Source organism: Osmerus eperlanus, chromosome 7, assembly GCF_963692335.1.
Source record: "Osmerus eperlanus chromosome 7, fOsmEpe2.1, whole genome shotgun sequence".
In the NCBI taxonomy this organism is placed as follows: Eukaryota; Metazoa; Chordata; class Actinopteri; order Osmeriformes; family Osmeridae; genus Osmerus; species Osmerus eperlanus.
The window spans coordinates 6,332,104-6,352,859 of record NC_085024.1 but is presented as its reverse complement, the minus strand read 5'-3'; the positions used below and the strand labels follow the sequence as shown (position 1 = coordinate 6,352,859).

At 46.3% G+C, this 20,756-nt stretch overlaps 2 protein-coding genes across 3 annotated transcripts; both read right to left on the bottom strand.

Annotated features, from left to right (window-relative positions):
- Positions 1–435: 435 nt before the first annotated feature.
- LOC134024256 (ataxin-1-like) lies at positions 436–12,331 on the bottom strand. Of its 2 annotated transcripts, none has more exons than XM_062466838.1 (3): positions 12,269–12,331; positions 1,706–3,695; positions 436–1,347 (listed from the first exon to the last, which is right to left on the bottom strand). In XM_062466838.1, the coding sequence occupies exons 2-3, from the start codon at positions 3,470–3,472 to the stop codon at positions 790–792; spliced, it is 2,325 nt and encodes a 774-aa protein (XP_062322822.1). In that variant the 5' UTR covers positions 3,473–3,695; positions 12,269–12,331; the 3' UTR covers positions 436–789. The 2 variants fall into 2 exon arrangements, with proteins under 2 accessions (XP_062322822.1, XP_062322821.1); XM_062466837.1 differs by lacking the exon at positions 12,269–12,331 and adding an exon at positions 8,746–9,108.
- Positions 12,332–16,899: 4,568 nt separating this feature from the next.
- Positions 16,900–19,882, bottom strand: LOC134024255 (protein FAM8A1-like). Its single transcript, XM_062466836.1, has 5 exons — positions 19,137–19,882; positions 18,868–18,988; positions 18,640–18,763; positions 18,331–18,470; positions 16,900–17,992 (listed from the first exon to the last, which is right to left on the bottom strand). Exons 1-5 carry the CDS (start codon positions 19,630–19,632, stop codon positions 17,848–17,850), a joined length of 1,026 nt encoding a protein of 341 aa, XP_062322820.1. The 5' UTR covers positions 19,633–19,882; the 3' UTR covers positions 16,900–17,847.
- Between the last annotated feature and the right edge of the window lie 874 nt (positions 19,883–20,756).

Sequence of the window (20,756 nt, the reverse complement as noted above, 5' to 3'; positions counted from 1 at the left end):
TCTCAAAGCCAGTATGCTCAAGAGGAGACTGGGACACACTCTAGCCAGAGAGCTACACACACTTACACACACACATGCAAGCACAAACACACACATGTATAAACACATTGTGTACACACACATTTGAACATTCACTCACAAAACAAATACACACAAACATACACCTGTTCCTTCCCTGTCTGTGAAACAGCACCACAACACACACAACTGGTATTGGGGGCAGCCTAAATACCAAAAAGAGGAGGGATGACATCACCGCCAATCCAGTTAGTTGCTAATGTGTTTCCATGGGGATAACCAGAGGGGTGTCTCCGTCAGTCTGACCTGTGCAAGGTAAAGTGCTACTGGAGCAGTCATCCCCCCTCCCCCTTCCTGTCCCCCCTTCCCCTCACCACACACCGCAGACAGACAGCACCATACTATCATCAAGAAAAACACATGGAACTACATGTGACATTGCTTGATTGGTCTGTCTGTTAAAAAAAGTTGTATCACAAGACTCATCTTATCATTGGTGTCAAGCGGTGAGCTTATCTTGGATGTGTGGCTTCTACGCTCAGTCCCCAGCCAGCTCATTGCTCTTGGCCTTTCTCAGGGTTAATTGCACTAACCTCCATAACGTCCTAACTTCGCCTGTATGTAACAATACAAATGTAAATACTGTGTAAACTCACTCTATATTACAGTTATCTGAATAAGGGTAGAGATAAAAGAAAAGCACAAACGATATATCACAAACATTCAATTTTTGTTATCCTCTTTTCCCCAGAAGTGACACTTTCCCAGTCCTCAGCTGCCAGTGGTGGATCTGCCCTCGATGCTGACCTTCACCTCGTGAGGGAGGAAGGAGGGTTTGGGCAGCGTCATGGGCGGCTCCTCCTCCGCCTTCTCTGTCTGGTCCCTTTCCGGGGCTGACCAGCGCCGCTTACGGCCCAGCGGTTTGTCCGCATCGGCCGACTGTGTTCTCCTCTGTTCGATCTGTCTCAGCTCAGCGCTCCCTGTGGTTCCCGTGCTTGGGCCTGGGCCTCTATCCTTCTCCAGACAGTCTGCATTGGCTGCTTTATGTGCAGTATGATTGGGACTGGTCCTGACAGGGGAGTCCGAGCACTGGCCAGGCCCCTGGAAGGGCTCCGGGCCCTGGCTGCTCCTCAGCTTGATCTCTGACCCCTGGCCGGCAATCAGGGAGCCATTCCTCAGGCTCCGCAGGGTCAAGGACACACACACGTCGCCAACACACAGCTTGGCGCACGACAGCTCGAAAAGCTGGGTGGTCCGGTCAGGGCAGCAAGATGACCAGCCCTGGCCAAATACGAAGAAGGGGTACTCCACTAGCACCTCCACACACACCTGCACAGGAACACACACTCACAGGATTATTGACAGAATTTTCATCATTGCACCTGTATATTTGTTATCACTGATGTGAACCATAAAGGTATGCTCCTTGTTGCAATGTGTTATCATATCAGGAGTGTAGGTTTGTTTTCAAATGTGGGTGGGACAGCTTTTTTTATAACTGAGGATGTGGCTGTTAAATACGATTTTCTTTATAAACAGTGGGCGGGACAGATCTTTTTTTGTTCAACCCTTGTATAATAAAACCTATGCCCCTGAATCGCATTATACTGATTTCACATACATAAACACAATGGTTCCCTGCATGATTTATGTTCAACAGCTTCCCCTTCCACCGGCAGTAGCTTACCTGAGCCTTGAGCTCCCCCACAGCGAACTGAATGACCACAGCGTTGGGCGTCAGGCTGCAGTCGATCCTCTCCACGGTAGATGAGTCGATCTTGAGCTCGCTGCTGATCTCAGCGCTCTGAATGAAGTCCTCGGTCCGCAAGTCCTCCACCCTCTTCAGCTCCCCGTCCGCCAGCTGGATGATGGAGCCGCGCATGAAGAAAGGAGGCAGGGCAGCCGGAGAGGTGGAGGAAGCCTGGATGGAGACAGGGGCAGCAGGGGACGGGGCTGGGGCCGCGACTGAGGACGAGGCTACCACAGTAGGGGTGGAGTTTACAGGGACAATGGGCAAAACCTGGGCCTGGACCACAGGAGGAGTTTGGTGTCCATCGGAGCCCAGCAACTCACACTTGGCCAGGGCAGTGGCGAGGTAGGCATGGGGCATGGCGGTAGTCAGCTGAGGGGTGGTGGCCGTGGCTGTCATGGAGCGAGGAACCTCCAGGTCTGAGGTTCGGGTGCCACCGGCGCTGCTGACAGGTATGAGCAGGGACTGGCCCCCAGGGATGACCAGGTGCTGGGGCAGCGTGGCGTGGTAGCTCACGGCGTGCTGGTGGCCCGTACTGGCTATGTAGCCGATAATAGGGGTCTGGCCGGAGGAGTAGAGGCTCGCTGGCAGATCCTCGGCAGGGTGAGAGGTCTGGATGACCGTGTGGGGGGTGGAGGGCTTCAGGGTGTCGGAGGAGGACAGGGAGGAGAAGGAGGAGGTCCTGGAGACTGGCCTCCCCAGGCAGATGCCCCCCTTGTCAGTGTGGACAAGGGAGGAGATGATCTTGTTGGGGCCAGTGTCCAGCTCAGGTCCGGTGCTGGGCTGGGGGCTGGCCACCAGGACCAGGGAGGTCTGCAGGCCGGAGCCCTCCTGGCCATAGTCTGCCGGCAGCAGGATATGCCTGGCCTCATAGCCATGAACCTGCTGCTGGTTGTTAAGTGGATGTCCAGCTCCTGCTGCCTTCACCACAGCCGTTGGCTTACCCAGTCCCAACTCCAGGTCTCCGTTTACCAGACCCTTGTTGGGCCCCTCCACTTTCTTGGCTGGGGGGCCGTCGGCGTACTGCACCAGCAGCTGGGAGGGGCCGAGGGTGAGGGTATGGGGGAGGACCCCTGAGTGAGGGTGGAGCTGGAGGTGTCCGGAGGGGGCGGAGACGGTCAGAGGAGTGCTGTCCAGGTGGATGTACTGGCTGGAGACGTGGGTGGAGGAGACAGCCAGGTCTGGGGAGAGGCTGATTTGGAACTGCTGCTGCTCGCCCTTGCTCCCCTGGGAGACCAGGGTGGTGTAGCCATCAAGCTGGGGGCGCTGTGGGCCAGAGGCAGGGTTGGAGATGGCATTAGTGGGGAGGATCTGGGAAGAGATGTAGCCAGCGTAGGGCCCGGTGAGGGCGGAGCTTATAAACTGGACGTTGGGTGCGAGTTGGGCATACTGTATGGTGCCACCCTGCTGGGTGAGGGTCGTGGGGTAGATGGTGGGGAGGGAGGTCAGGGGCACCGCCGACAGGGAGGGGGCAACAGAGGAAGAAGAGGAGGGGGAGGAGACGGGAAACCGGGGACTGCTGGTCTCGGTGGACCGGCAGCGCTCGCTGGCTACGCTGGCCAGCCACGCCAGGTTCTCTGTGTGCTGGTTGTCTGGGGCAGCTGTCGCAGCGGCGGCCACGACCACCGGGCGCTGCTCCAGCGCGAGGATCTCTCGTTTCTTAGGAGGCAGGCAGCCATTACTCCGCTCCTGAGCGGACTTCATTGTGCGCTTCGTCGTGTTTTTGTTGTTGTCCAGTACTACTATCTGTCTGTGCCCCTCTCTCTGTGTGGTGCTGGAGGGAGGAGGGAGGACCGTCTGCCCGGCTGGCTGGTTCCAGACCTCAGCCTCAGGAGCAGGGAGTCACACCTGGCGACGGAGGAGATCCATGGACTTCATGAGGAATCATGTCTGTCTGGCCGGCTCCCTCCACAGGCTCAGTGCAAATCTGGGGAGCAGAGGAGAACATGCAACTGAAACAGGATGCAGCTTAAAGGAGAAAATGAGAGATGAGATAGTATTGCTTTGGAAGTCAGTCAACATGTCATTGAGTCAGCTATTGAATCATTGCTCTTTAATCCCCCATTCACAAATTACACTTAAAGATGCTGTTCTAATGTCCACCACTAGGTGGCGCCAGATTCATCTGGAATGTGTTTACCTCAAGTAGCCAATGAACTACGAGATAAACCAATGGGTGCCTTTTCCCCAGGGACAGATTCTCCTCAGTCATCCACCTCATCATGCTTTCTCTCATAGCTGCTTCTGTGAGACACAGCATGCAAATGCTGACACACATTTCCTGGATCATCTGTGTTTTCACAAGGCACCGGTTATATTGTTTCATTTAGAAACCGAGCTAGGAATTTTCGAGTTACTCGTAGAGTGGAAGAAGAGAGAGTGTTCCACTGTAGCAGTGTGTAGTTGTAGCTGTGGGCTGTTATCAGACTCCCAGTTCCACTCTACAGCAGAGAATACAGAGGAGAAAAGGGAAGGAGGGCCCGGGTAAAGAGAGCACCATACAGCTCCAAAGCTCCTGAGGAAAGACCCAGAGACTGGAGGCCTGTTGTTTTTGTCTCTGACTGAAACACTGAGGCAGCTGTTATCTCATCTGAGCTCAAACTGCAGATATCGATTCCTACTTCTTGACAGAAGCTTCTCTTTGTGTATGTCGCAGGCAAAACAATAGTACTCGGAGCGCATAGTATCAATGTAAACAAATACACTTTGATGTATTCTTTCTATTCAATATGAAAAAGATGATGGTGTTGTACAGTAAAAGCAGTGTACAAATGACGAAGGGATACAACTTTGTATCAGATGAGTAGGTTCTATAACAGATTGGTTGTAGTGTATGTCGTATCCTGGAGGCTGGGTTCAGTGAACACTGAAATTAGTTCTTTATCTGCACCCACTAGTGGTTCGGGCCTATGTTGTGTCAGGGAATGGCCCAGTAGAGCTGTAGAAAGTGGGTTAGCAAGCACCACTGTGCCAACAAGCCACAGGCTTCAGCCACAGGAGGCCCTGTCAATGTTAACCGTGTTTGACTGGCATAAAAACCCACTGGAGCACACAACGGGCATCGACAAATGGGTATAGTCACTAAAACACACACATGCAATTACTAGCCCTCACACACCCAGACAAACGCAGAGATATTAATAATGTGTGCCCACAAACATAACCTTCTTCTTGATCTCTGTCAGTTTTTTTCCTCTATTTTTCGGCTCTCTCATTCTCTCCCTTCCTCTGAGTGTGTGTCTCCTGCAGGTTTATCTGAGGTTCAGTGCACAGGACTCTCTGTCGTTCATTAGCCAGGGACACCTACATGGAGGGCAGGACACACACAAACTCAAGTCCACACACACAGGCAAGCACAAACACACACCACACACAAGCATGCACAAACACCACACACACACGCACACGCACACGCACAAACACACATACCATCCTCTTTTACCAGCCCCCCCCCCCCTCCTCTATTGCACCTCCTCTTTGTTACGTTTGGTTAATCTAGCTGGCTGTGCCCTGAGATAAAGACTGTGGCTGCTTCTCCTATGGATGCCGTGACCTTGTCAAAGTCATGGAGCCTGAGGTTGATGGGCACAAATTGAGATCCTCTGAGGTCGCCGCTGTGGTTTACCGTTCTATTTATACATCATGTTCAAGGGGCATGTCTGCAGAATAAAGGCTCGTCCATACATCAAACAACACTGGATGACTGAACGGATGGATTTCATGGTGTCTAATAATCCTCTTGATGGAGGATGTGTGTATTTGTGGGTGCTTGTGTGTGTGGATGGGTGGGAGGGGGTAGGGTAAGAGAGGGAGGAAGGTAGACAGAAGGAAAGCAAGATGGCAGTGAGAAAGATGTTGAGGAAAGAGAGTATGTGATACATGAAGAGAGAGGAGGGGAGGGGAGAGAGACATTGAGAGAGAGAAAGAGGGGAAGAGAAGACGAAGAGAGAGAGGAGAGGAAAGAGTCATAGAGAGAGAGTGAGAGAGAGCGGATGGGGAGGAGAGAGACAGAGGGAAAAAGGTGGCAAGTAGGAGAAAAGAGAGAGAAGTAGAAAGAGGGGAGGGGGGACAGACAATGGAGAGGAATTGGAGATGGACAGGAGGAGGGAAAGGGAGATGTGAAGAAGAAGAAGAAGAGGGAGAGACAGACACAGAGATGTAAAGCAAAAAGAGAAAGCTGCTTCTCCTGACCCACATTGAGCAGAGCCTGCAGCATCACAGTGGTGTAGTCACCCCCCCCCCCCCCTCTCACACACACACACACACACACCTCCTCCCTGAGAGATCCCTCATCAGCAACACAACCACACGACAGACATATCACCACGGCAACGCCGTGACAACCCCGCCACGGCAACACCATGACAACAGTGTGATAATCCCAGAGCCCTAACGACGCCCAGGGAACACGGTAACTGAGTCTCTAAGCCTGCCATGGCTACGGCACCTTCACAACCCCATGCTTCACTTTTCACTGGCAGAACAACACTGTTTGCAGGGCACTACACACACAAACCTGTTACACACCACAACATGACAACACACACTGTACAAGGAATGGAGTCTCAGTCTGCTATCTATAGTACAGTATGTCCTAAACTATAGAAGGTTCTCTCAACATGCTCTGGAGGCAGTGTAGTACACACACTCGCACACACACACACACGTGCACACACACGTCCACCCACATCCACAATTGGGAAAAGTATTAACCCTCGTGCTGCCTTCGGGTCACATGACCCAAAGGTTCATAACGAACCATCGTTGTGTTTACCCAATTTTACCCAATACAAAAACAAATACAAATAATTTTCTTTTAACCATTCCAATGTGGGGGGTCTGAGACAGCCCGACAGTTAAAAGAAAATGCTTCACTTTGTTTTTGTATGAGGTAAATTTGTCGCAATACGACGGTGGGTCACAATGACTGATGGGTCAGAATGACCCGAAGATAACACAAGGGTTAAGCAGCAGGAGCATAGAAAGCACATACACAGAGCAGGCAGCCTGCTATATTTTCCACAGACAGTTATAATTAGAACAGTGAAACCAACAAACACACACCCTTAATGACACCACAGAGAACAACGGACTGCATTTAGACACACACAGTTCGACACACAGTCATACACACAGCCATACACATATAGTCAGACACTCACTATCAGACACACAGTCATACACACACTTTCAGACACACAGTCTTAAACAAACAGTCACACCCACACAGCCACACACACAGTCGTCACATGTAGGATGTAAAAGGGGAAGCCTCCAGATTGTCACCCATGACACCTCCTGTGTGGAAAGGGACAGACAGGCGGGTCTCAGTGAAGATCATGACACACTGAAGCTTCCTACCTCTGCCACTTTAGTCAAATAGAATGGTAGAGTGACCTCATCCAATCATCCTCATTCATACTCCCACACACACACAAAACTGCACAAACCACAGAGGTACGTCAGAGTGTGTATGTGTGTGTGTGTGTGTGTGTGCAGTAAGAGCTTCTGTGTGTGTGAGTGAGTGAGTGAGTGAGTGAGTGAGTGAGAGAGAGAGAGAGAGAGAGAGAGAGAGAGAGAGAGAGAGAGAGAGAGAGAGATGATTGAGTAAGCATTGAATTGAATTGAGAGAAATCGTGTGTGAGAGACAGAAATACACCTGAATGGAAAAATAAAAAATATATAGTATATGGTAGACTGTGTCCTGACCGACCATCAATGTAAACTCCTCTCTCACACATTCCCAGGTGATAAGTAGGGTGTCTGCTGGTGGGAAGGGGTGGGGGTACAAGCTCCCAAGCCCCAAACCCCTAACAACCCTCCATAACCTCCCAGTCACCATCCGCAGCTGTCTGCCTCCACATACACAAATCCTGCTGGGACCTCACACACCCTACCGTCTCATCCAAGGCTTTAAGCCTTGGATGACTCGGGTGTTAACATCAGTCGAGCCCTTTGTGTGAGTGTGTCTTGTGAAGACACCATGACGATTTGATTCTGATCCCATCTCCTCTCCTCTGTTCCACACTGCTGCGGCCCAGCATTGATCTATCTCTGCAGACTGTGGAGACTGTGTGGAGACTGAGGTGAGAAGCAGGGTTCACTTATTAACTCACAGACCAAACTCTGGGAACGTAGAGGGTAAACAAGCCAGTAATCAGATCCTGCGTCCTCTTGTGGCGGGTTGCACCGAAGCAGTTAGTATCAGAAATCCAATTTTGCATACTTAGAAACACATATCATCGTCATTCGGTGAACTACAGACTGCACAGAATGCACACAACTGGTCAGAGAGTCAACACGCTAGACTCACTCTCTGTCTCGATCAAATAGTATTACTCTTTTTCCCTCACAAACAAGCTCCTTCCTTATTACAAGGCTCGTTAGTGTGTCACCAGTTCTCTGAAGCTCCAATGAGCCATTTCCCCCTTGCCTGTGTGCATCCAAAGAGGGGTGCCTGTCCCTTTAAGAGGCGGACCCAAGCCCTATTAACTCTCTCCGTCTGAGGCAGACAGAGAGCCCAGCTCCAGCTCTGCCTGTTTGTCTCCACAATGACTCCAGAGAGCCGCTGCAGCAGCCAACAACTCACACAATGTACAGATCCTTAGACAGACAGAGAGAGAGTGAGAGCGAGACAGCGAGTGAGAGAGAGAGAGAGAGAGAGAGAGAGAGAGAGAGAGAGAGAGAGAGAGAGAGAGAGAGAGAGAGAGAGAGAGAGAGAGAGAGAGAGAGAGAGAGAGAGAGAGAGAGAGAGAGAGAGGGGGAAACTCCATTAAACCTGTGAACCAGGAGCATTGTTTCTGCCTCTCCAGCCCTCAGCCTCTGAGATTAACAGATGCTGGCTGGCCTCTAGGGGCATCAGAACAGCAGTGCCGGAGTGGTGAATACAGGGAGGAAAATACTACGCTGTAAAAGATAGGCGACAAACGAGAAATGACAAGCCCCCCCCCCCTACCGCCTGAGAGGAATAAGCTTACCAGTCAGTCCATAGTCCTCTGCTTGCTAAGCATAGCCTGAGCTTTCTGCTGCCTGGGAGCTGTGGACGTGCTTTCGTCCTCCTCACTGCTTCCTTTGTGCAGGTCGGTGCCAGAGGTGTGGGTTCTACGGCAGTCCAGCTCAGTGGTACATCCCCCTGTAGGCTCCCAGCTGAGCACCCTCTGCCTACTACTCTGCTGAGGACGGCTTGACGATAAAGGAAGTCCCCCCTCTCTGGTGAAGCTCACATGAAGTCCTGCGTGCAAGGCAGCTCCAACGTGTGTTATGCAAGGCCACCAGACTGCCAGTTCTCTCTCTCTCTCTTCCTCTCTCTCTCCATCGCTGCCTCTCTTACTTGCTCTCCCCCTTTCTCTCTTCCCTCTCCCTCCCCTCTCCCTCCCTCCCTCTCTCTCTCCCTCTCTCCTCTACTCTTTCTCCCCCCTCCCTCTCTCTCCACTCTTTCTACCCCCTCCCTCTCCCTCACTTTCTCACCCTCCCTCTCTCAGTACTCCACTGACACAGCTCCTCCCCCAGCCAGCTTCATCAGCCGCATCGGGTATTCATTCAAAAAAAACACTACTTGGCAGCGCGCCCAGACTACGCTCACACAGGGAGGGCGGAAGAAGAAGGGAGGGGTGTGGGAGTAGGGAGGGAAGACAGAGGGAGGGAGAGGGGGGAGGAGGAGGTGGAAAGAGCTGGGGATTCAGCGAAGGTTTACTCATACAGACATATGGATGTGAGTACGGCTGTGTGTGCTACGCACCACACGTTCACACTGGCTGGCACATATGCACACATCGCAAATACACACACACATTCACACACATGCTCACACACATCCACATCCACACAAACACACACAGTCTCACAGAGGGTTAAACAGACAAGCATTTTAAAGCTGTTCAATATTTCACTGCTATATACATTTTATCTGCAGAGACAAATCTGCTGGTTGAAATCTAGCCTTAGAGGCAGATGACCCAGCTGATCTTGACCTGAAGTAACCTGCCCCTCTGTGGACCCCAGGCCTCCGTCCTCTCTGCTCCTCAGATCTATCACCCATAGCAGGCAGAGCTGGCTTGATAAACACCCCCCACCCAGCACCCTGGTACTGGGACCCTCCTCTAGCCTGGCCTCCTTATCCACAGCAGCCACCCAGACCACCAACACCAGCAGCACCAGCTCTCGTTGAACATTTTGTTCATTTAACGGACACTTTTATCCAAAGCAATATACAAATAGCATCTGGCTTCTACAGGGCAAGGCCCTCACTGAGCTGAGGTACCCCAGACCCGGACACCAAGTGTGGGAAGGAGAGGTCTGGGAGTGGCAGGTTGAAGGAAACAAAGAGAACAGACTGAAGAGCTAGTCCAAGATTCCTTTTTTGTGCATTACTCAAACACACACACGCAAACATGAGCACACACACAGGCACACACACAGACACAGTGTACTTTTGTAGCCCAAAATAAAGGTAGGTCATGTGCACATATATCTATATACTTCCTTCCCACATTGATTCATATAGAGGAAGACACTCACACATGTACACACACAAACACATTCACAAACATACACTCACACACATGCAAATATTTTCTAGAACATAATGTTCTTCTATAGCACATCAGAAAGACAGTCAGGTAATTTAATGGACACTTACAAACACCAATGTTTCTCAAAGAAAACACACACACAGAGAGACGCACAGTGGAGTATAAAGTACTTCTATAGCACATATAGGGACAGCACTTGCAAGATACAAGCAGGTCATATAAGGGACACACAAATATTCGTTGAAATCTTGAAACATGATGAAGCTATTAACTGTGAGAAACCTGTCACATGAGTGCAGTTCCATCCTGTCCCTGTGAGTCATTCCTCCTGTGACGTGCTGTTGTGGTTATGCACCGCTAACTAGACTATTCTCACAACACTATCCTCAATACAGGATCCTCACTATATAGTTCTCAATACATTATCCTCACTACATTATTTTACTACACAACCATAGTATCCTCACTTCATTTTTTGTACACTACTATACAGTAGGGCTGGGCGATACATAACCAAAAATATATCTCGATATTGTCAAAGAATTTACAATATTCAATACATACCCCGATATGTTTGCATTTGAATAAAAAAAAATAAAAAAAAGATTTTCTTTTGCCTCCATTAGAAAACAACAAAAACAATTTAGATAGAACAGCTATTGTTACAAAGTAAAAAATGTGTAGGGCAAATTTAAGAAGTTGCCATAACATGGTACTTTCAACTAGACAAAATGGACCTCACATGGAACAATTCATGCAAAGGTCCTTATGTGACAGGACAAAATCAGAGCAAAAGAGAGTGCATGTGCGAGTGCAATTTTCAGTTTGTGTGTGTTTGTTTGTCTGTGTGTGTATGTGAACACAGAGGAGCCAGACGGTGATCTTAAAACACAAGCAACACAAGGACCAGCAAAAAAAAAACTAAAAAGATTATTTATTTATTTTATATTCGATATTCACGATATTTTCTAATTTTACATCGCCGTCATGTCGTCGTCACATCGCGATATTATCGCTAATATTCAAGTGAATACCATACAAGACAGCACTACACTGACAGTGGACCAGTAAGAATAAGAGAACACAGCAGTACATTTGGGTCCAAAGGCACATTTGGAACCACTCAATTTGCCTCCCTGTCTGGTCCCTGAGTGGGTAGGTGGGGGGCTTCCTTAATGGGGGTCAACGTTGGGTCAAGCTCAGGCAGCCAGTGGTGCTGTATACAGTGCTGTACGCCTCTGTGTAAATGACTGTACTGTTGTGATGGGTGTGTGTACAACTGCCAGGAGGCTTGTTGGTGACCTAGTTCCTCATGTGTTTCATATTCAAAGTGCAGACACAACTGTAGCATGCATAACATTCCACAAGTGCTGAACCCTAAATGAAAAGGAAGGCTTTCCAAAACACATTGTTAAAGTTACAAATACTGCTGCAACTTTGTCCAAACCTCTAATACTGTGTCTATCCAAAGCTATCTGTGAAATATTTAATTTAGTAGTAATCTGTGTGTGTGTGTATGTGTAAGAGTACCTTTGCATGTGTGTTATTCATCCCAGCATGAATCATGCTCTTATCCTCTTATGTGTACCTTTACACACTGTGAAAAACAAATGGCACACACTGTCCTTAAATGTGTGTCTGCTCTTCTATTTTAAGCTCCACTGTAGCTCTCTACACAGTCAAGCACCCTCTGTTTCACGCTCACACTTTACCTTCACCTTGAAAAGCCAAGGGTGTTTTGTTGCTGCGGGTTACATAAAGCAACATTTACGCTGTGAAGCCCAGTGCCAGATTAAACCACTTAGGAGCACAGAAATCACACTGTCCTATCCACAAAGGTAAGTGGAAACTCTCTATTAATGCCACACATGGCATCAGGACAGCTAATGAGACACTAGCTCCACAGCAATCCGGGCACCTTGTCTGCTAAAGATTAGCCCCACAACACTAGTCAACCCCTGTTACTCACGGTCCAGACTGCCTGTATCCCATGTCCACCTGGGTAGGCCCTCCGTCTCCAGTCTCCTGTCGTCCTTCTCTCTGCTCTTAGCAGGACTGTGTGTGCCACCTCTGCTCCTACTGAACAGCAGACATGTCCAGGCATGCGGCACACATCCCAAAACACTGCATACATGCAGTAAACACACATGTATACAGACACACATACAAAGACATACACACAACACACATTTGGATTGAGAGAAATTGTGCTTGTTCTTTGTGAATAATTAACCCTCTGTTTGACAAGGAGACTGGCACCCGGTGCTTGTCAAAATCCCATTTTGAATAATCCAGTACATTCGGTTTTCCTAGAATTTCCCATAGCAGGGTGAAAGGGAAGTGGAATACCACTGCTTTCATTTTGTTTTATTATATATTTGGGTAGTTGCCTATACGACTTGTAACTGGTATCATGTAGCTTGTAATAAAAAATATCTACACATAAACACAGTTAAACGCGTCCTCGGGTGGAGATGTGAATGAAAGCATAGGAGAGCTACCATGCTGGGTCACATTCCATTCATTTTCAGCATGGGGGTTCAGCACCGGGGTCGGAGCTGGGATTAAGCGTTGTCTCGCCCATCAGAGGAACGGGTAAATAAACCTGGCCCGACTCCCCGGGAGAGCAGCGGCCACTCGCTCTGTTGTGGCGCGGTCGGTCTCAGAACGAATGGCGCGCTCTGCGCGCGTGTTGGGAATGCGAAAACTCGATGCTGCCATGGCAACAAGGGGTGGCTCCACAGTCTCCAGTCCCCATTAAGAAAGATGGGTAGATGGGTGCTTGTGTGGCTACTTCTCAATGGCGGTGTAGCATGACAGGCTGAAAGATCCCATTGAGTGCTGGGGAATTCAACAGCAGAGGGAAAGTGATCAAGGTGACAAGCAGGTCGGCAGGCAAGTGCCACCAATCTCACCTATCCACTCAGAGTTCACGTCAACACCGCAGAACGGTCACAAACCAAAAAAAATGGCTCTGTTGCTTTACTTCTGGGTGACCGAGTTTACGTGTAAGTTGACTCTCCGAGGTGGAAAGGATTCGGCTGCAGCTGTCTTTGAACGACCTTGACCGGTCAAACAGGTCAAACAGGTTACGTTTGACCTGTTTAACACACTCGAGTTGGTCTGGCAGTGGGATAGTCGTTTAAAAATAGTTACTTTTATGCATGTTCAGACTGTGGGACCGTTACCGGATAAACATTCTTATTACTTGATAGGCATCACCCAAATCTTTTCTTAAAATCTTTTGTTTTCTAAAAATAGACTGATAGATGTTCTGTTGATGTTTGCCTATAGTTTCTGCCCTCAGGAATTCAATTTCGTTTTTGTCTTCAACAAGGCCTGCAGGGCTTTGTGGGATTCACAAATAGTAGGCTAGTCAGGGACTGTGACAACAGCTAGTGAACTGTGTTTAATAACACTTATCAGAACGTTTCATATTTTTACCAAGGTCCAAGTGATTCGCCCCTTTCGTATTTGTCAATGGGTGGAACAATTTGCATGTGCTTTAATGTCCTTGAAAGAGTCTGGGTCCACATTTCTCCAGGGTGGAGGCATTTTTCCCATGTTTGAGAGCCAAGACTCTCCATTCAGCTGAAAATAGCCGGCCCCTGCTTACGCACATTGTCTTCAGTATGCTGTTTGAGCCGCAGAAAGAGGAGGTTGTCGTTCAGAACTGGAGGAGTGAGGCAGTTTCCAGTAACCTACAACTTAGAACAGACTACAATTTGTTTTGAATGCTTGAGCTGATGGTTTTATGTAAGACTCCTTACAATAAGTAAAGTGACTAATGTGTGTCCCAGTCATTGTCAGTACAACCTTATAGGTGACATTAGCAGCCATAATTGTAGAGACTAAAGAATCAACAATATTATTTTCTTTCAAAACGTTTGAAATTATTAGAAATATTTTTTACTACTTTTGGTCCCATTCTGTGAAGTCTCTCTCTCTCTTCTATACACAACCAGCAGAGGGCAGCACACTTCAGTGCAAAACTGGTTTGTGATGTAATCCATGAAATGACAAAAGGGGAACCTACATTTTAGAGACCCCCCATTCTCTCTCTTTCCCTCTCTCTTTCCCCTGTAAAATGGAATTGCAAAGTAATGGTAAATGAATGGTAAATGTTACACAATAGAGTATACAAACACAGAAAAAGGTGCAAAAACGTATTTGAAATCAAACTACACATCATGCAATGTATCGTTGAATCCTCATCCTTCCTATTGTGTTTGCAGGGCAACTTGTTTCAAGGAATGTCCGTGTACATTAGTTGGGTACGGTAGCAAACTAGAAGAGACCACAACACAAACTGGAAGACTTTGGCCACGTCTCAGTACTCTGTCTTTGATGTGAACAATTCCCCAACATTTCATGGCTCAATTTTTCAGTACTCTCTCTCTCTCTCTGTCTGGAAAAGTTTGGAAAATGTTGTGGTTGCGTGCTGTTAGGTAAACAGTGGCGTCTTTTTACCAGTCAGTTGTATCATTGAGCTGCAGATGGGCCAAGCTGGTCAACACCAAGTCAAACAATGCCAAGCACCTCTCAAGACCATTATCTTTAGTAGACATATACTCAGGTTGTCTATCTGTGCCTTTGTCTTCAGTATCTGTTCACAATGTCTGTCTTTCTGCGCTTATCAGCCTCTGCACCAGACCCTTCTTGTCCCTCAAAAAAGAAGAGGAGAGACTGGATTAGGTTTAAGTGATGTGAATGAGAGAAGGGCCTCCATTACTGCATATTGGTGGCTGTAAGGTTCGGTCATTAAGCTCTAGCGGTACATGTCTTCAGGCTTCACGGTATTACAGGCTCTGGAGTGTCATAATAGTATATAGTCCAGACCATAGTAAACAAAACAAAGCTCCAATAGACAAAACTCTAGGTCAATGGTTCTTAACCCTGCCCTCAGGGAACCCCTGTCCTGCATGTTTTAGAAGTTTCCCTGCTCCAACACACCTGATTCAAATAAATGGGTCGTTATCTAGCTCCGTAGAAGCCTGGTAATGAACATGCATTTGAACCAGGTGTGTTGGAGCCAAGAAAAATCTAAAACATGCAGGACAGGGGTTCCCTGAGGACAGGGTTAAGAACCACTGCACTAGGTGTTTAATGACAAAAAGATCAAAAAACAAAATTATGAATATTCCATCAATATAAATCTACAGGTACAAGTTAAAATGTCAACATATATTTGCCTCAGATCCATAATTGACAATCTTTTTGAGGTCATGCAGTACTGCAAGTATAAGAGAGGTAAGGACACCCAGTACACAACTTTAACCGGCTAATAAATTCTAATATTTCTATATGTGTAGATGTTCCCTGGCATGTCTGAAGATCAGTCACACACACTAGTTTCCTCAGATCAATTAGGATGTGTGTCTGCTTGTGTGTGTGACTGGTAAAGTATTCTTCCTCAACAGCAAGCTTAATATTCATCATGTTTTCTATAAAATGCTATATGAATTGCCACGCTACAGTGCATGCACAAATTCTACTTGACAGTCTTTGTTCTAAAGTGGGGTTCGCAAAGTTGGGTTTATGTTATAACCAGTCCCAAGGAGATCATTCCCCTACATGGAGGATTGATTGCAGGCCCTGAGGGGATCAAAGACTGAGGCGAGCATATACAGTCAGCTTCACCGGACACTGATAGAGATGCTCATGAATTAGTCCTTTCACAGGGTTTCAGTTGTGGCGAGGGGAGATGGTGGGGTGTGCAAAGGGCTCCTCGCGCAGCAACACTGTCACCATGGCGACATGGCGGCAGCATCAGAGGAGGCAGAGCTGTTCTGAGGGGCTGTAATCCGAAGACACCATCTGTGTCTGTCAGCAGAGGCTGCCACTTAGTCAAAACTAACACAATCACCACTGCAACACATGCCACAAATCTGGGCAATGGATACTAAGCTCCAATACTCACTTGAGAAAGAATGGCAGAACACACGGCAGCACACACTGGGACAAATGTCAGGGTATTGGTTTTGAGTAGTCTAAGCGTCCTGGAGGTTTTATAATGCACAGGGTGGCAGTCATTGGTAATATGACAGGTTAAATGAGTAGATGCTGCTCCAAAAAATTATATTCAGCATCAAAAGGATTCTGTTGTTACTACAGACAGTTAACAGACATGTACTTACACTGCTCAAACACTGGGATGTGCCCTTCTCCTCGTATTCAGGCAGTATGTAGACCAGACTGCACATTTGTTCAGAACCTTGTTTCCATGGCTCACTGCAATGGAGTAATCCTAACATAGTGGAAGTATCCAATGTACATTGCTAGCAAAAACTTTGTGCTTTTCTTTTTCATACCTATGACATTGAGGGTGCATTTCATTACACTGTGTGCCTTGTCTACCATGTGTTTCTGACAAAGACCTTGAAATGTGTAAGCAATAATCCATGTCCTTTCACATAGCAATTTAAGTAAAAACTTAATCCTGGATGTAGGAAATTGTTTATATGTACCATTGTCCAACTGGAAAATCAGAATTTATAAAAACAAATTCCATATCCTGTAGCATCTTCATCTTGCATGGAATGATGGGAAGGGAAGGTGCTTACATTACTACAAACACCGATTCACTTTCACATCAAAATATCACGTCAATTCGATTAAATCTACAAATTGTCCCTAAAGAACAATTTATTGGTACCGATGGAACAAATAGACAAATACAATTTACAAAATCATAACACTGTAAGGCAAATTTGACATTTTATGCTTGAATCTGCTTGTATCTTTTCATCACCTGTTAACGTGAGGCTGTTAAGGTGTACTGGCTATAGTTGTCATTAGGGACACACTTGTTAAATAAATAAAATACTTTAAAATTAACCCAGCATAGAGTGGTACTAAAATTGGTTTTCAAATTTCAAAACAGCTTTAAAGCAATAGAGAACAGCATGCTTTCACTCTTAGACTTAACAGGCATATCAAACACTATGATGGCACATTTATACTGTATGAAGCGCTTGAGATAAATGTATGAAAAAAGATTGATAAATCTGGCCATAATATTTGGTAGCAATGGTCTAAACTGTAACCTTGGTAACACATTTCAGAATTAACATGAGTCTTCCTTTCAAAATGTCAATAAAATACATATTTAGTAATAAAATACAGCACTATTAGAGCTAAAACCATTTAGAGTTGCAAAATCATGCACAGGGTTCACAGCTTCAGGTGGAAAATTAAACAAAATTATCAAATTGATTTGTTAATACATGTTATCAGTTCTCACTGATAATACCGTTTGCATTACAAAAATTGTATCATGACCACTTCAGGTTGCCATAGCAGTTTGCCACTAAAACAAATCAAGCAGCAATTTCAGAAAGAAATTATTCTAAATACCATTAATGGAAGAAAAATAGTCCGATTTACAAGAGCATACGAGTCTAAGAGACTAGCTTGCTTCTTCAGTGATGTTGCAGAGCAATTCCCCTTGCGGCCTTCATTCCTCACATCTCGCTGTGCTAGACTCAAGCTTTGGAGGAAGCCATGAACTAGCACTAGACATTAACCTTAATAACTCTAACCATGAGGTCATCTCGCCCCCATGCGCTTGACGACTATGGTGCCGGCCACCATGTCATACACAGTCCTATTGTGCTGGAAGAAAAGCAGTGTGATGAAGGCTGGGAAGAAGAAGGCGATGGAGAAGTTCTTGTTCAGGGCTCTTACAGTTGAACTGAGGAAAGACATGAAAAACAACACACATAATCAGAATGAAAATGTCTAACCAATGTGAATTGGTTAAACGCATTCCTCAGGTATAAATACAGTCCACCTGCTAGCTAGCTTTAAAAAAAAAAACTAGCTAGCTTTTTTGTTGGCTAGTTGTCTAGTAGTCATGCTTGCGAGTCAGAGATCCCGGGATCGAGTACCAGATAGTGGAAAGATTGGGAGGACTGATGAGCAGTGCGACTATGGCCTGTTACAATTGCACTGAGGCGTTTACAACAGCAAGCCTATGCGTTCCACTATTTCAAATGAAAACAGGTTGGTTTCTTGTGAGTCACTACTTACGCGGTCAGGGAGACATTTGTCGCTGGTACGACGAGGACCCGATTGGGTTGAAGCAAGACTGATGAGTCACATGTGACCACCCTGAGGCCAATGATAAATTTCCCTGGTGTGGCACCCCCTGCCCCCCATATGCAGACAATCTGTTGGAGCACAAGGAACATGAGTGTCATTAGAAGACCTCAGAAAGTTAAAACACTGACTGCCCTGGACATTGGCTCCTGAAGAACAATTATTTCGATGTGGGTAGGATATGTCATGTTATGGTGCAAGATTTTCATTTGATACCAATTGTAATATAAGTTAACATACCTCATAGAAACACACCAATATCCGATAAATAAGTGCAACAAGCATCATTTTTTGTAGCTCTTCCATGGATGTGTCCTCATCTATTTCCTCCACAATGAAATGCATTGCAAACTTGGAGATATCCCTATAAACACAATGATCAAAAATTACTTAGCAACTTAGTAAGTTGCCTTTTCTCCCTTTCTTGCTGTGTGTTTATTTTGTCTCCTGTCCAACTCCTGTACATACTTCATTCCGCTCAGGTGCATAATACTGATGATTATGGTGGCCTTGATGAAGAACAGGATGAAAAAATCCACCATTTCCGCAAGGAACCTCTGCAGAGGGGAAGGAATACTATATTCTCGACCTTGGAGGACATAAGGCAAAAGTTAGCATAGTCTACACTTGGCTAAGCAACGTTTATTAAAACTAGAGTTGTGTAAGCTACTTCACTTGGACAAGCATACCAATTAGTTGAAAACGAATATTTTTGAACGTACAGACAACATTCTGACCTGGTCGTTGTGCATTGCCGTTTTGTTGATGTTGCTGCTGCGGTTGTGTGGGCACTGAAGCTGGCACAGGTCCATTGCCAATAGTATCGCCTGTGTGGCTACCAGGTGTAACGAAGGCAGGTGGATATGGCGATAAAGGTAACCCGAAAGGATTATTGAACCAGTTTTGCGCATCGAAGTTGGACAAATCGGCTGGCCAAAGTGGTGAAGTCGATGTCTCGTTCGTTGACTGTGGTAAATAAGGAGGAGACGACATAGCAGAGACAGATAGCCAGCTTTGCCAGTTAACATATCCTGTGTAGTACTGCCACATCCATCCTTGCAGCTTTTCACAATATTCCGACGTACTCAGCTTTCGAAAATTATCTTTTCTGCTTTCCGGCGAGTCTTGATGACTCGATGCCCGCATGTTTTCATATGACACTGGCCTGGCTTTACTATTATAAGGAATATGTTCCTTATATACTTCTCTGTTTGTGTTTCCTGAATCGGCCATGTTGAAAAATTACGTCATACGCATTTAGGGTTTCTTGTACCAAAAAATGCTTGTATTACACACATTTTGTTGCAAACAGTTTCACACGCGTCTGATAATTGTACGTAATTTGCATGTAAATATATACTTAAATCAAATATTTACGCTGTCATGTCGAAACATATTTCAACTTTATTCATTTCGTCACTGTCACATTTGGTACAGTCCAAATATTTTAAGCCGCACTTCTAACAAATCACCACAAGAGTGTAGTGAAAGCCTCGCTAAACGCAGAGCCATAGAAAAACCTATGGCTCTGCTATGGCTCTGGCGAAAAGTAGACGTTTGGTGGTCACACTTAATGCTGCGTCGAAGTAGCAGGCTATCCTCTTTGATGTATGTCATTAAATTGACTGTTCAATCGTGCATTCACTTTGTCCCACATGGGACAAAGTGACAAACTTCGTAAACGTGTGAATGTTTAATTTGTTGGCAGAGCAGACAAATCAATCAAACTTCCAAGAACTTGCTAATTACATAGAAATGGGTTCAAAGGATTCCCGCTACTTAGCATGGCTGCCTGCATCTCGGGGGAAAAAGATCTGTGGCACACTGCCATTCTCCAAGAACTATCCAAAGCTTAATCCTAAAAACAATGGGGTATTCAGTCATAACAGCAGAATTAAGACATACGTAAGGTTCTGCCAAAAACTTCTTTAAATCATCTTGGTAGGCTAATATTTCATTTGTCTAGCAGCAAGCTACTTAAAAATAAATAAAATAAGGATTAATGCTTAGTGACAATACAGAAATACAAATAACAGCATACATTATACTTGTACAGCAGTACATTAAAGTGTAGTATACAGAGAATCAACAATAACAAAACAAATATAAATAAATAATAAACACGGAACAAAGAGGAAGTAATTCGTTATCCTTTAACAACTGTGAAGGAGGCATAAAAGTAAATTTTTGGGGGGTTATTTTTGACCAAACGGAGATAATTAAGAAGAGTGGCAATTTCTAGCTGAAAGACGGAAGGATGTCCGTCCTTGAAGCCATTTTTGTTTGCGAAGGAAAAATAGGCTTGCTGTGTAAAAACGTTCACTAGCAGCGAGTTACTCACCAGATGAAGGCCTATT

Excerpts from the sequence above, each read along its gene's own strand:
- LOC134024256 (XM_062466838.1), bottom strand. The coding sequence starts at position 3,472 with ATGAAGTCCGCTCAGGAGCGGAGTAATGGCTGCCTGCCTCCTAAGAAA. Across the intron at positions 1,348-1,705 it reads TGGGGGAGCTCAAGGCTCAG|GTGTGTGTGGAGGTGCTAGT; the intron begins GTAAGCTACTGC and ends GTTCCTGTGCAG.
- LOC134024255 (XM_062466836.1), bottom strand. The coding sequence starts at position 19,632 with ATGGCCGATTCAGGAAACACAAACAGAGAAGTATATAAGGAACATATT. Across the intron at positions 18,989-19,136 it reads CGGCAATGCACAACGACCAG|GTCGAGAATATAGTATTCCT; the intron begins GTCAGAATGTTG and ends ATGTCCTCCAAG. Across the intron at positions 18,764-18,867 it reads ATGCACCTGAGCGGAATGAA|GGATATCTCCAAGTTTGCAA; the intron begins GTATGTACAGGA and ends TTGTGTTTATAG.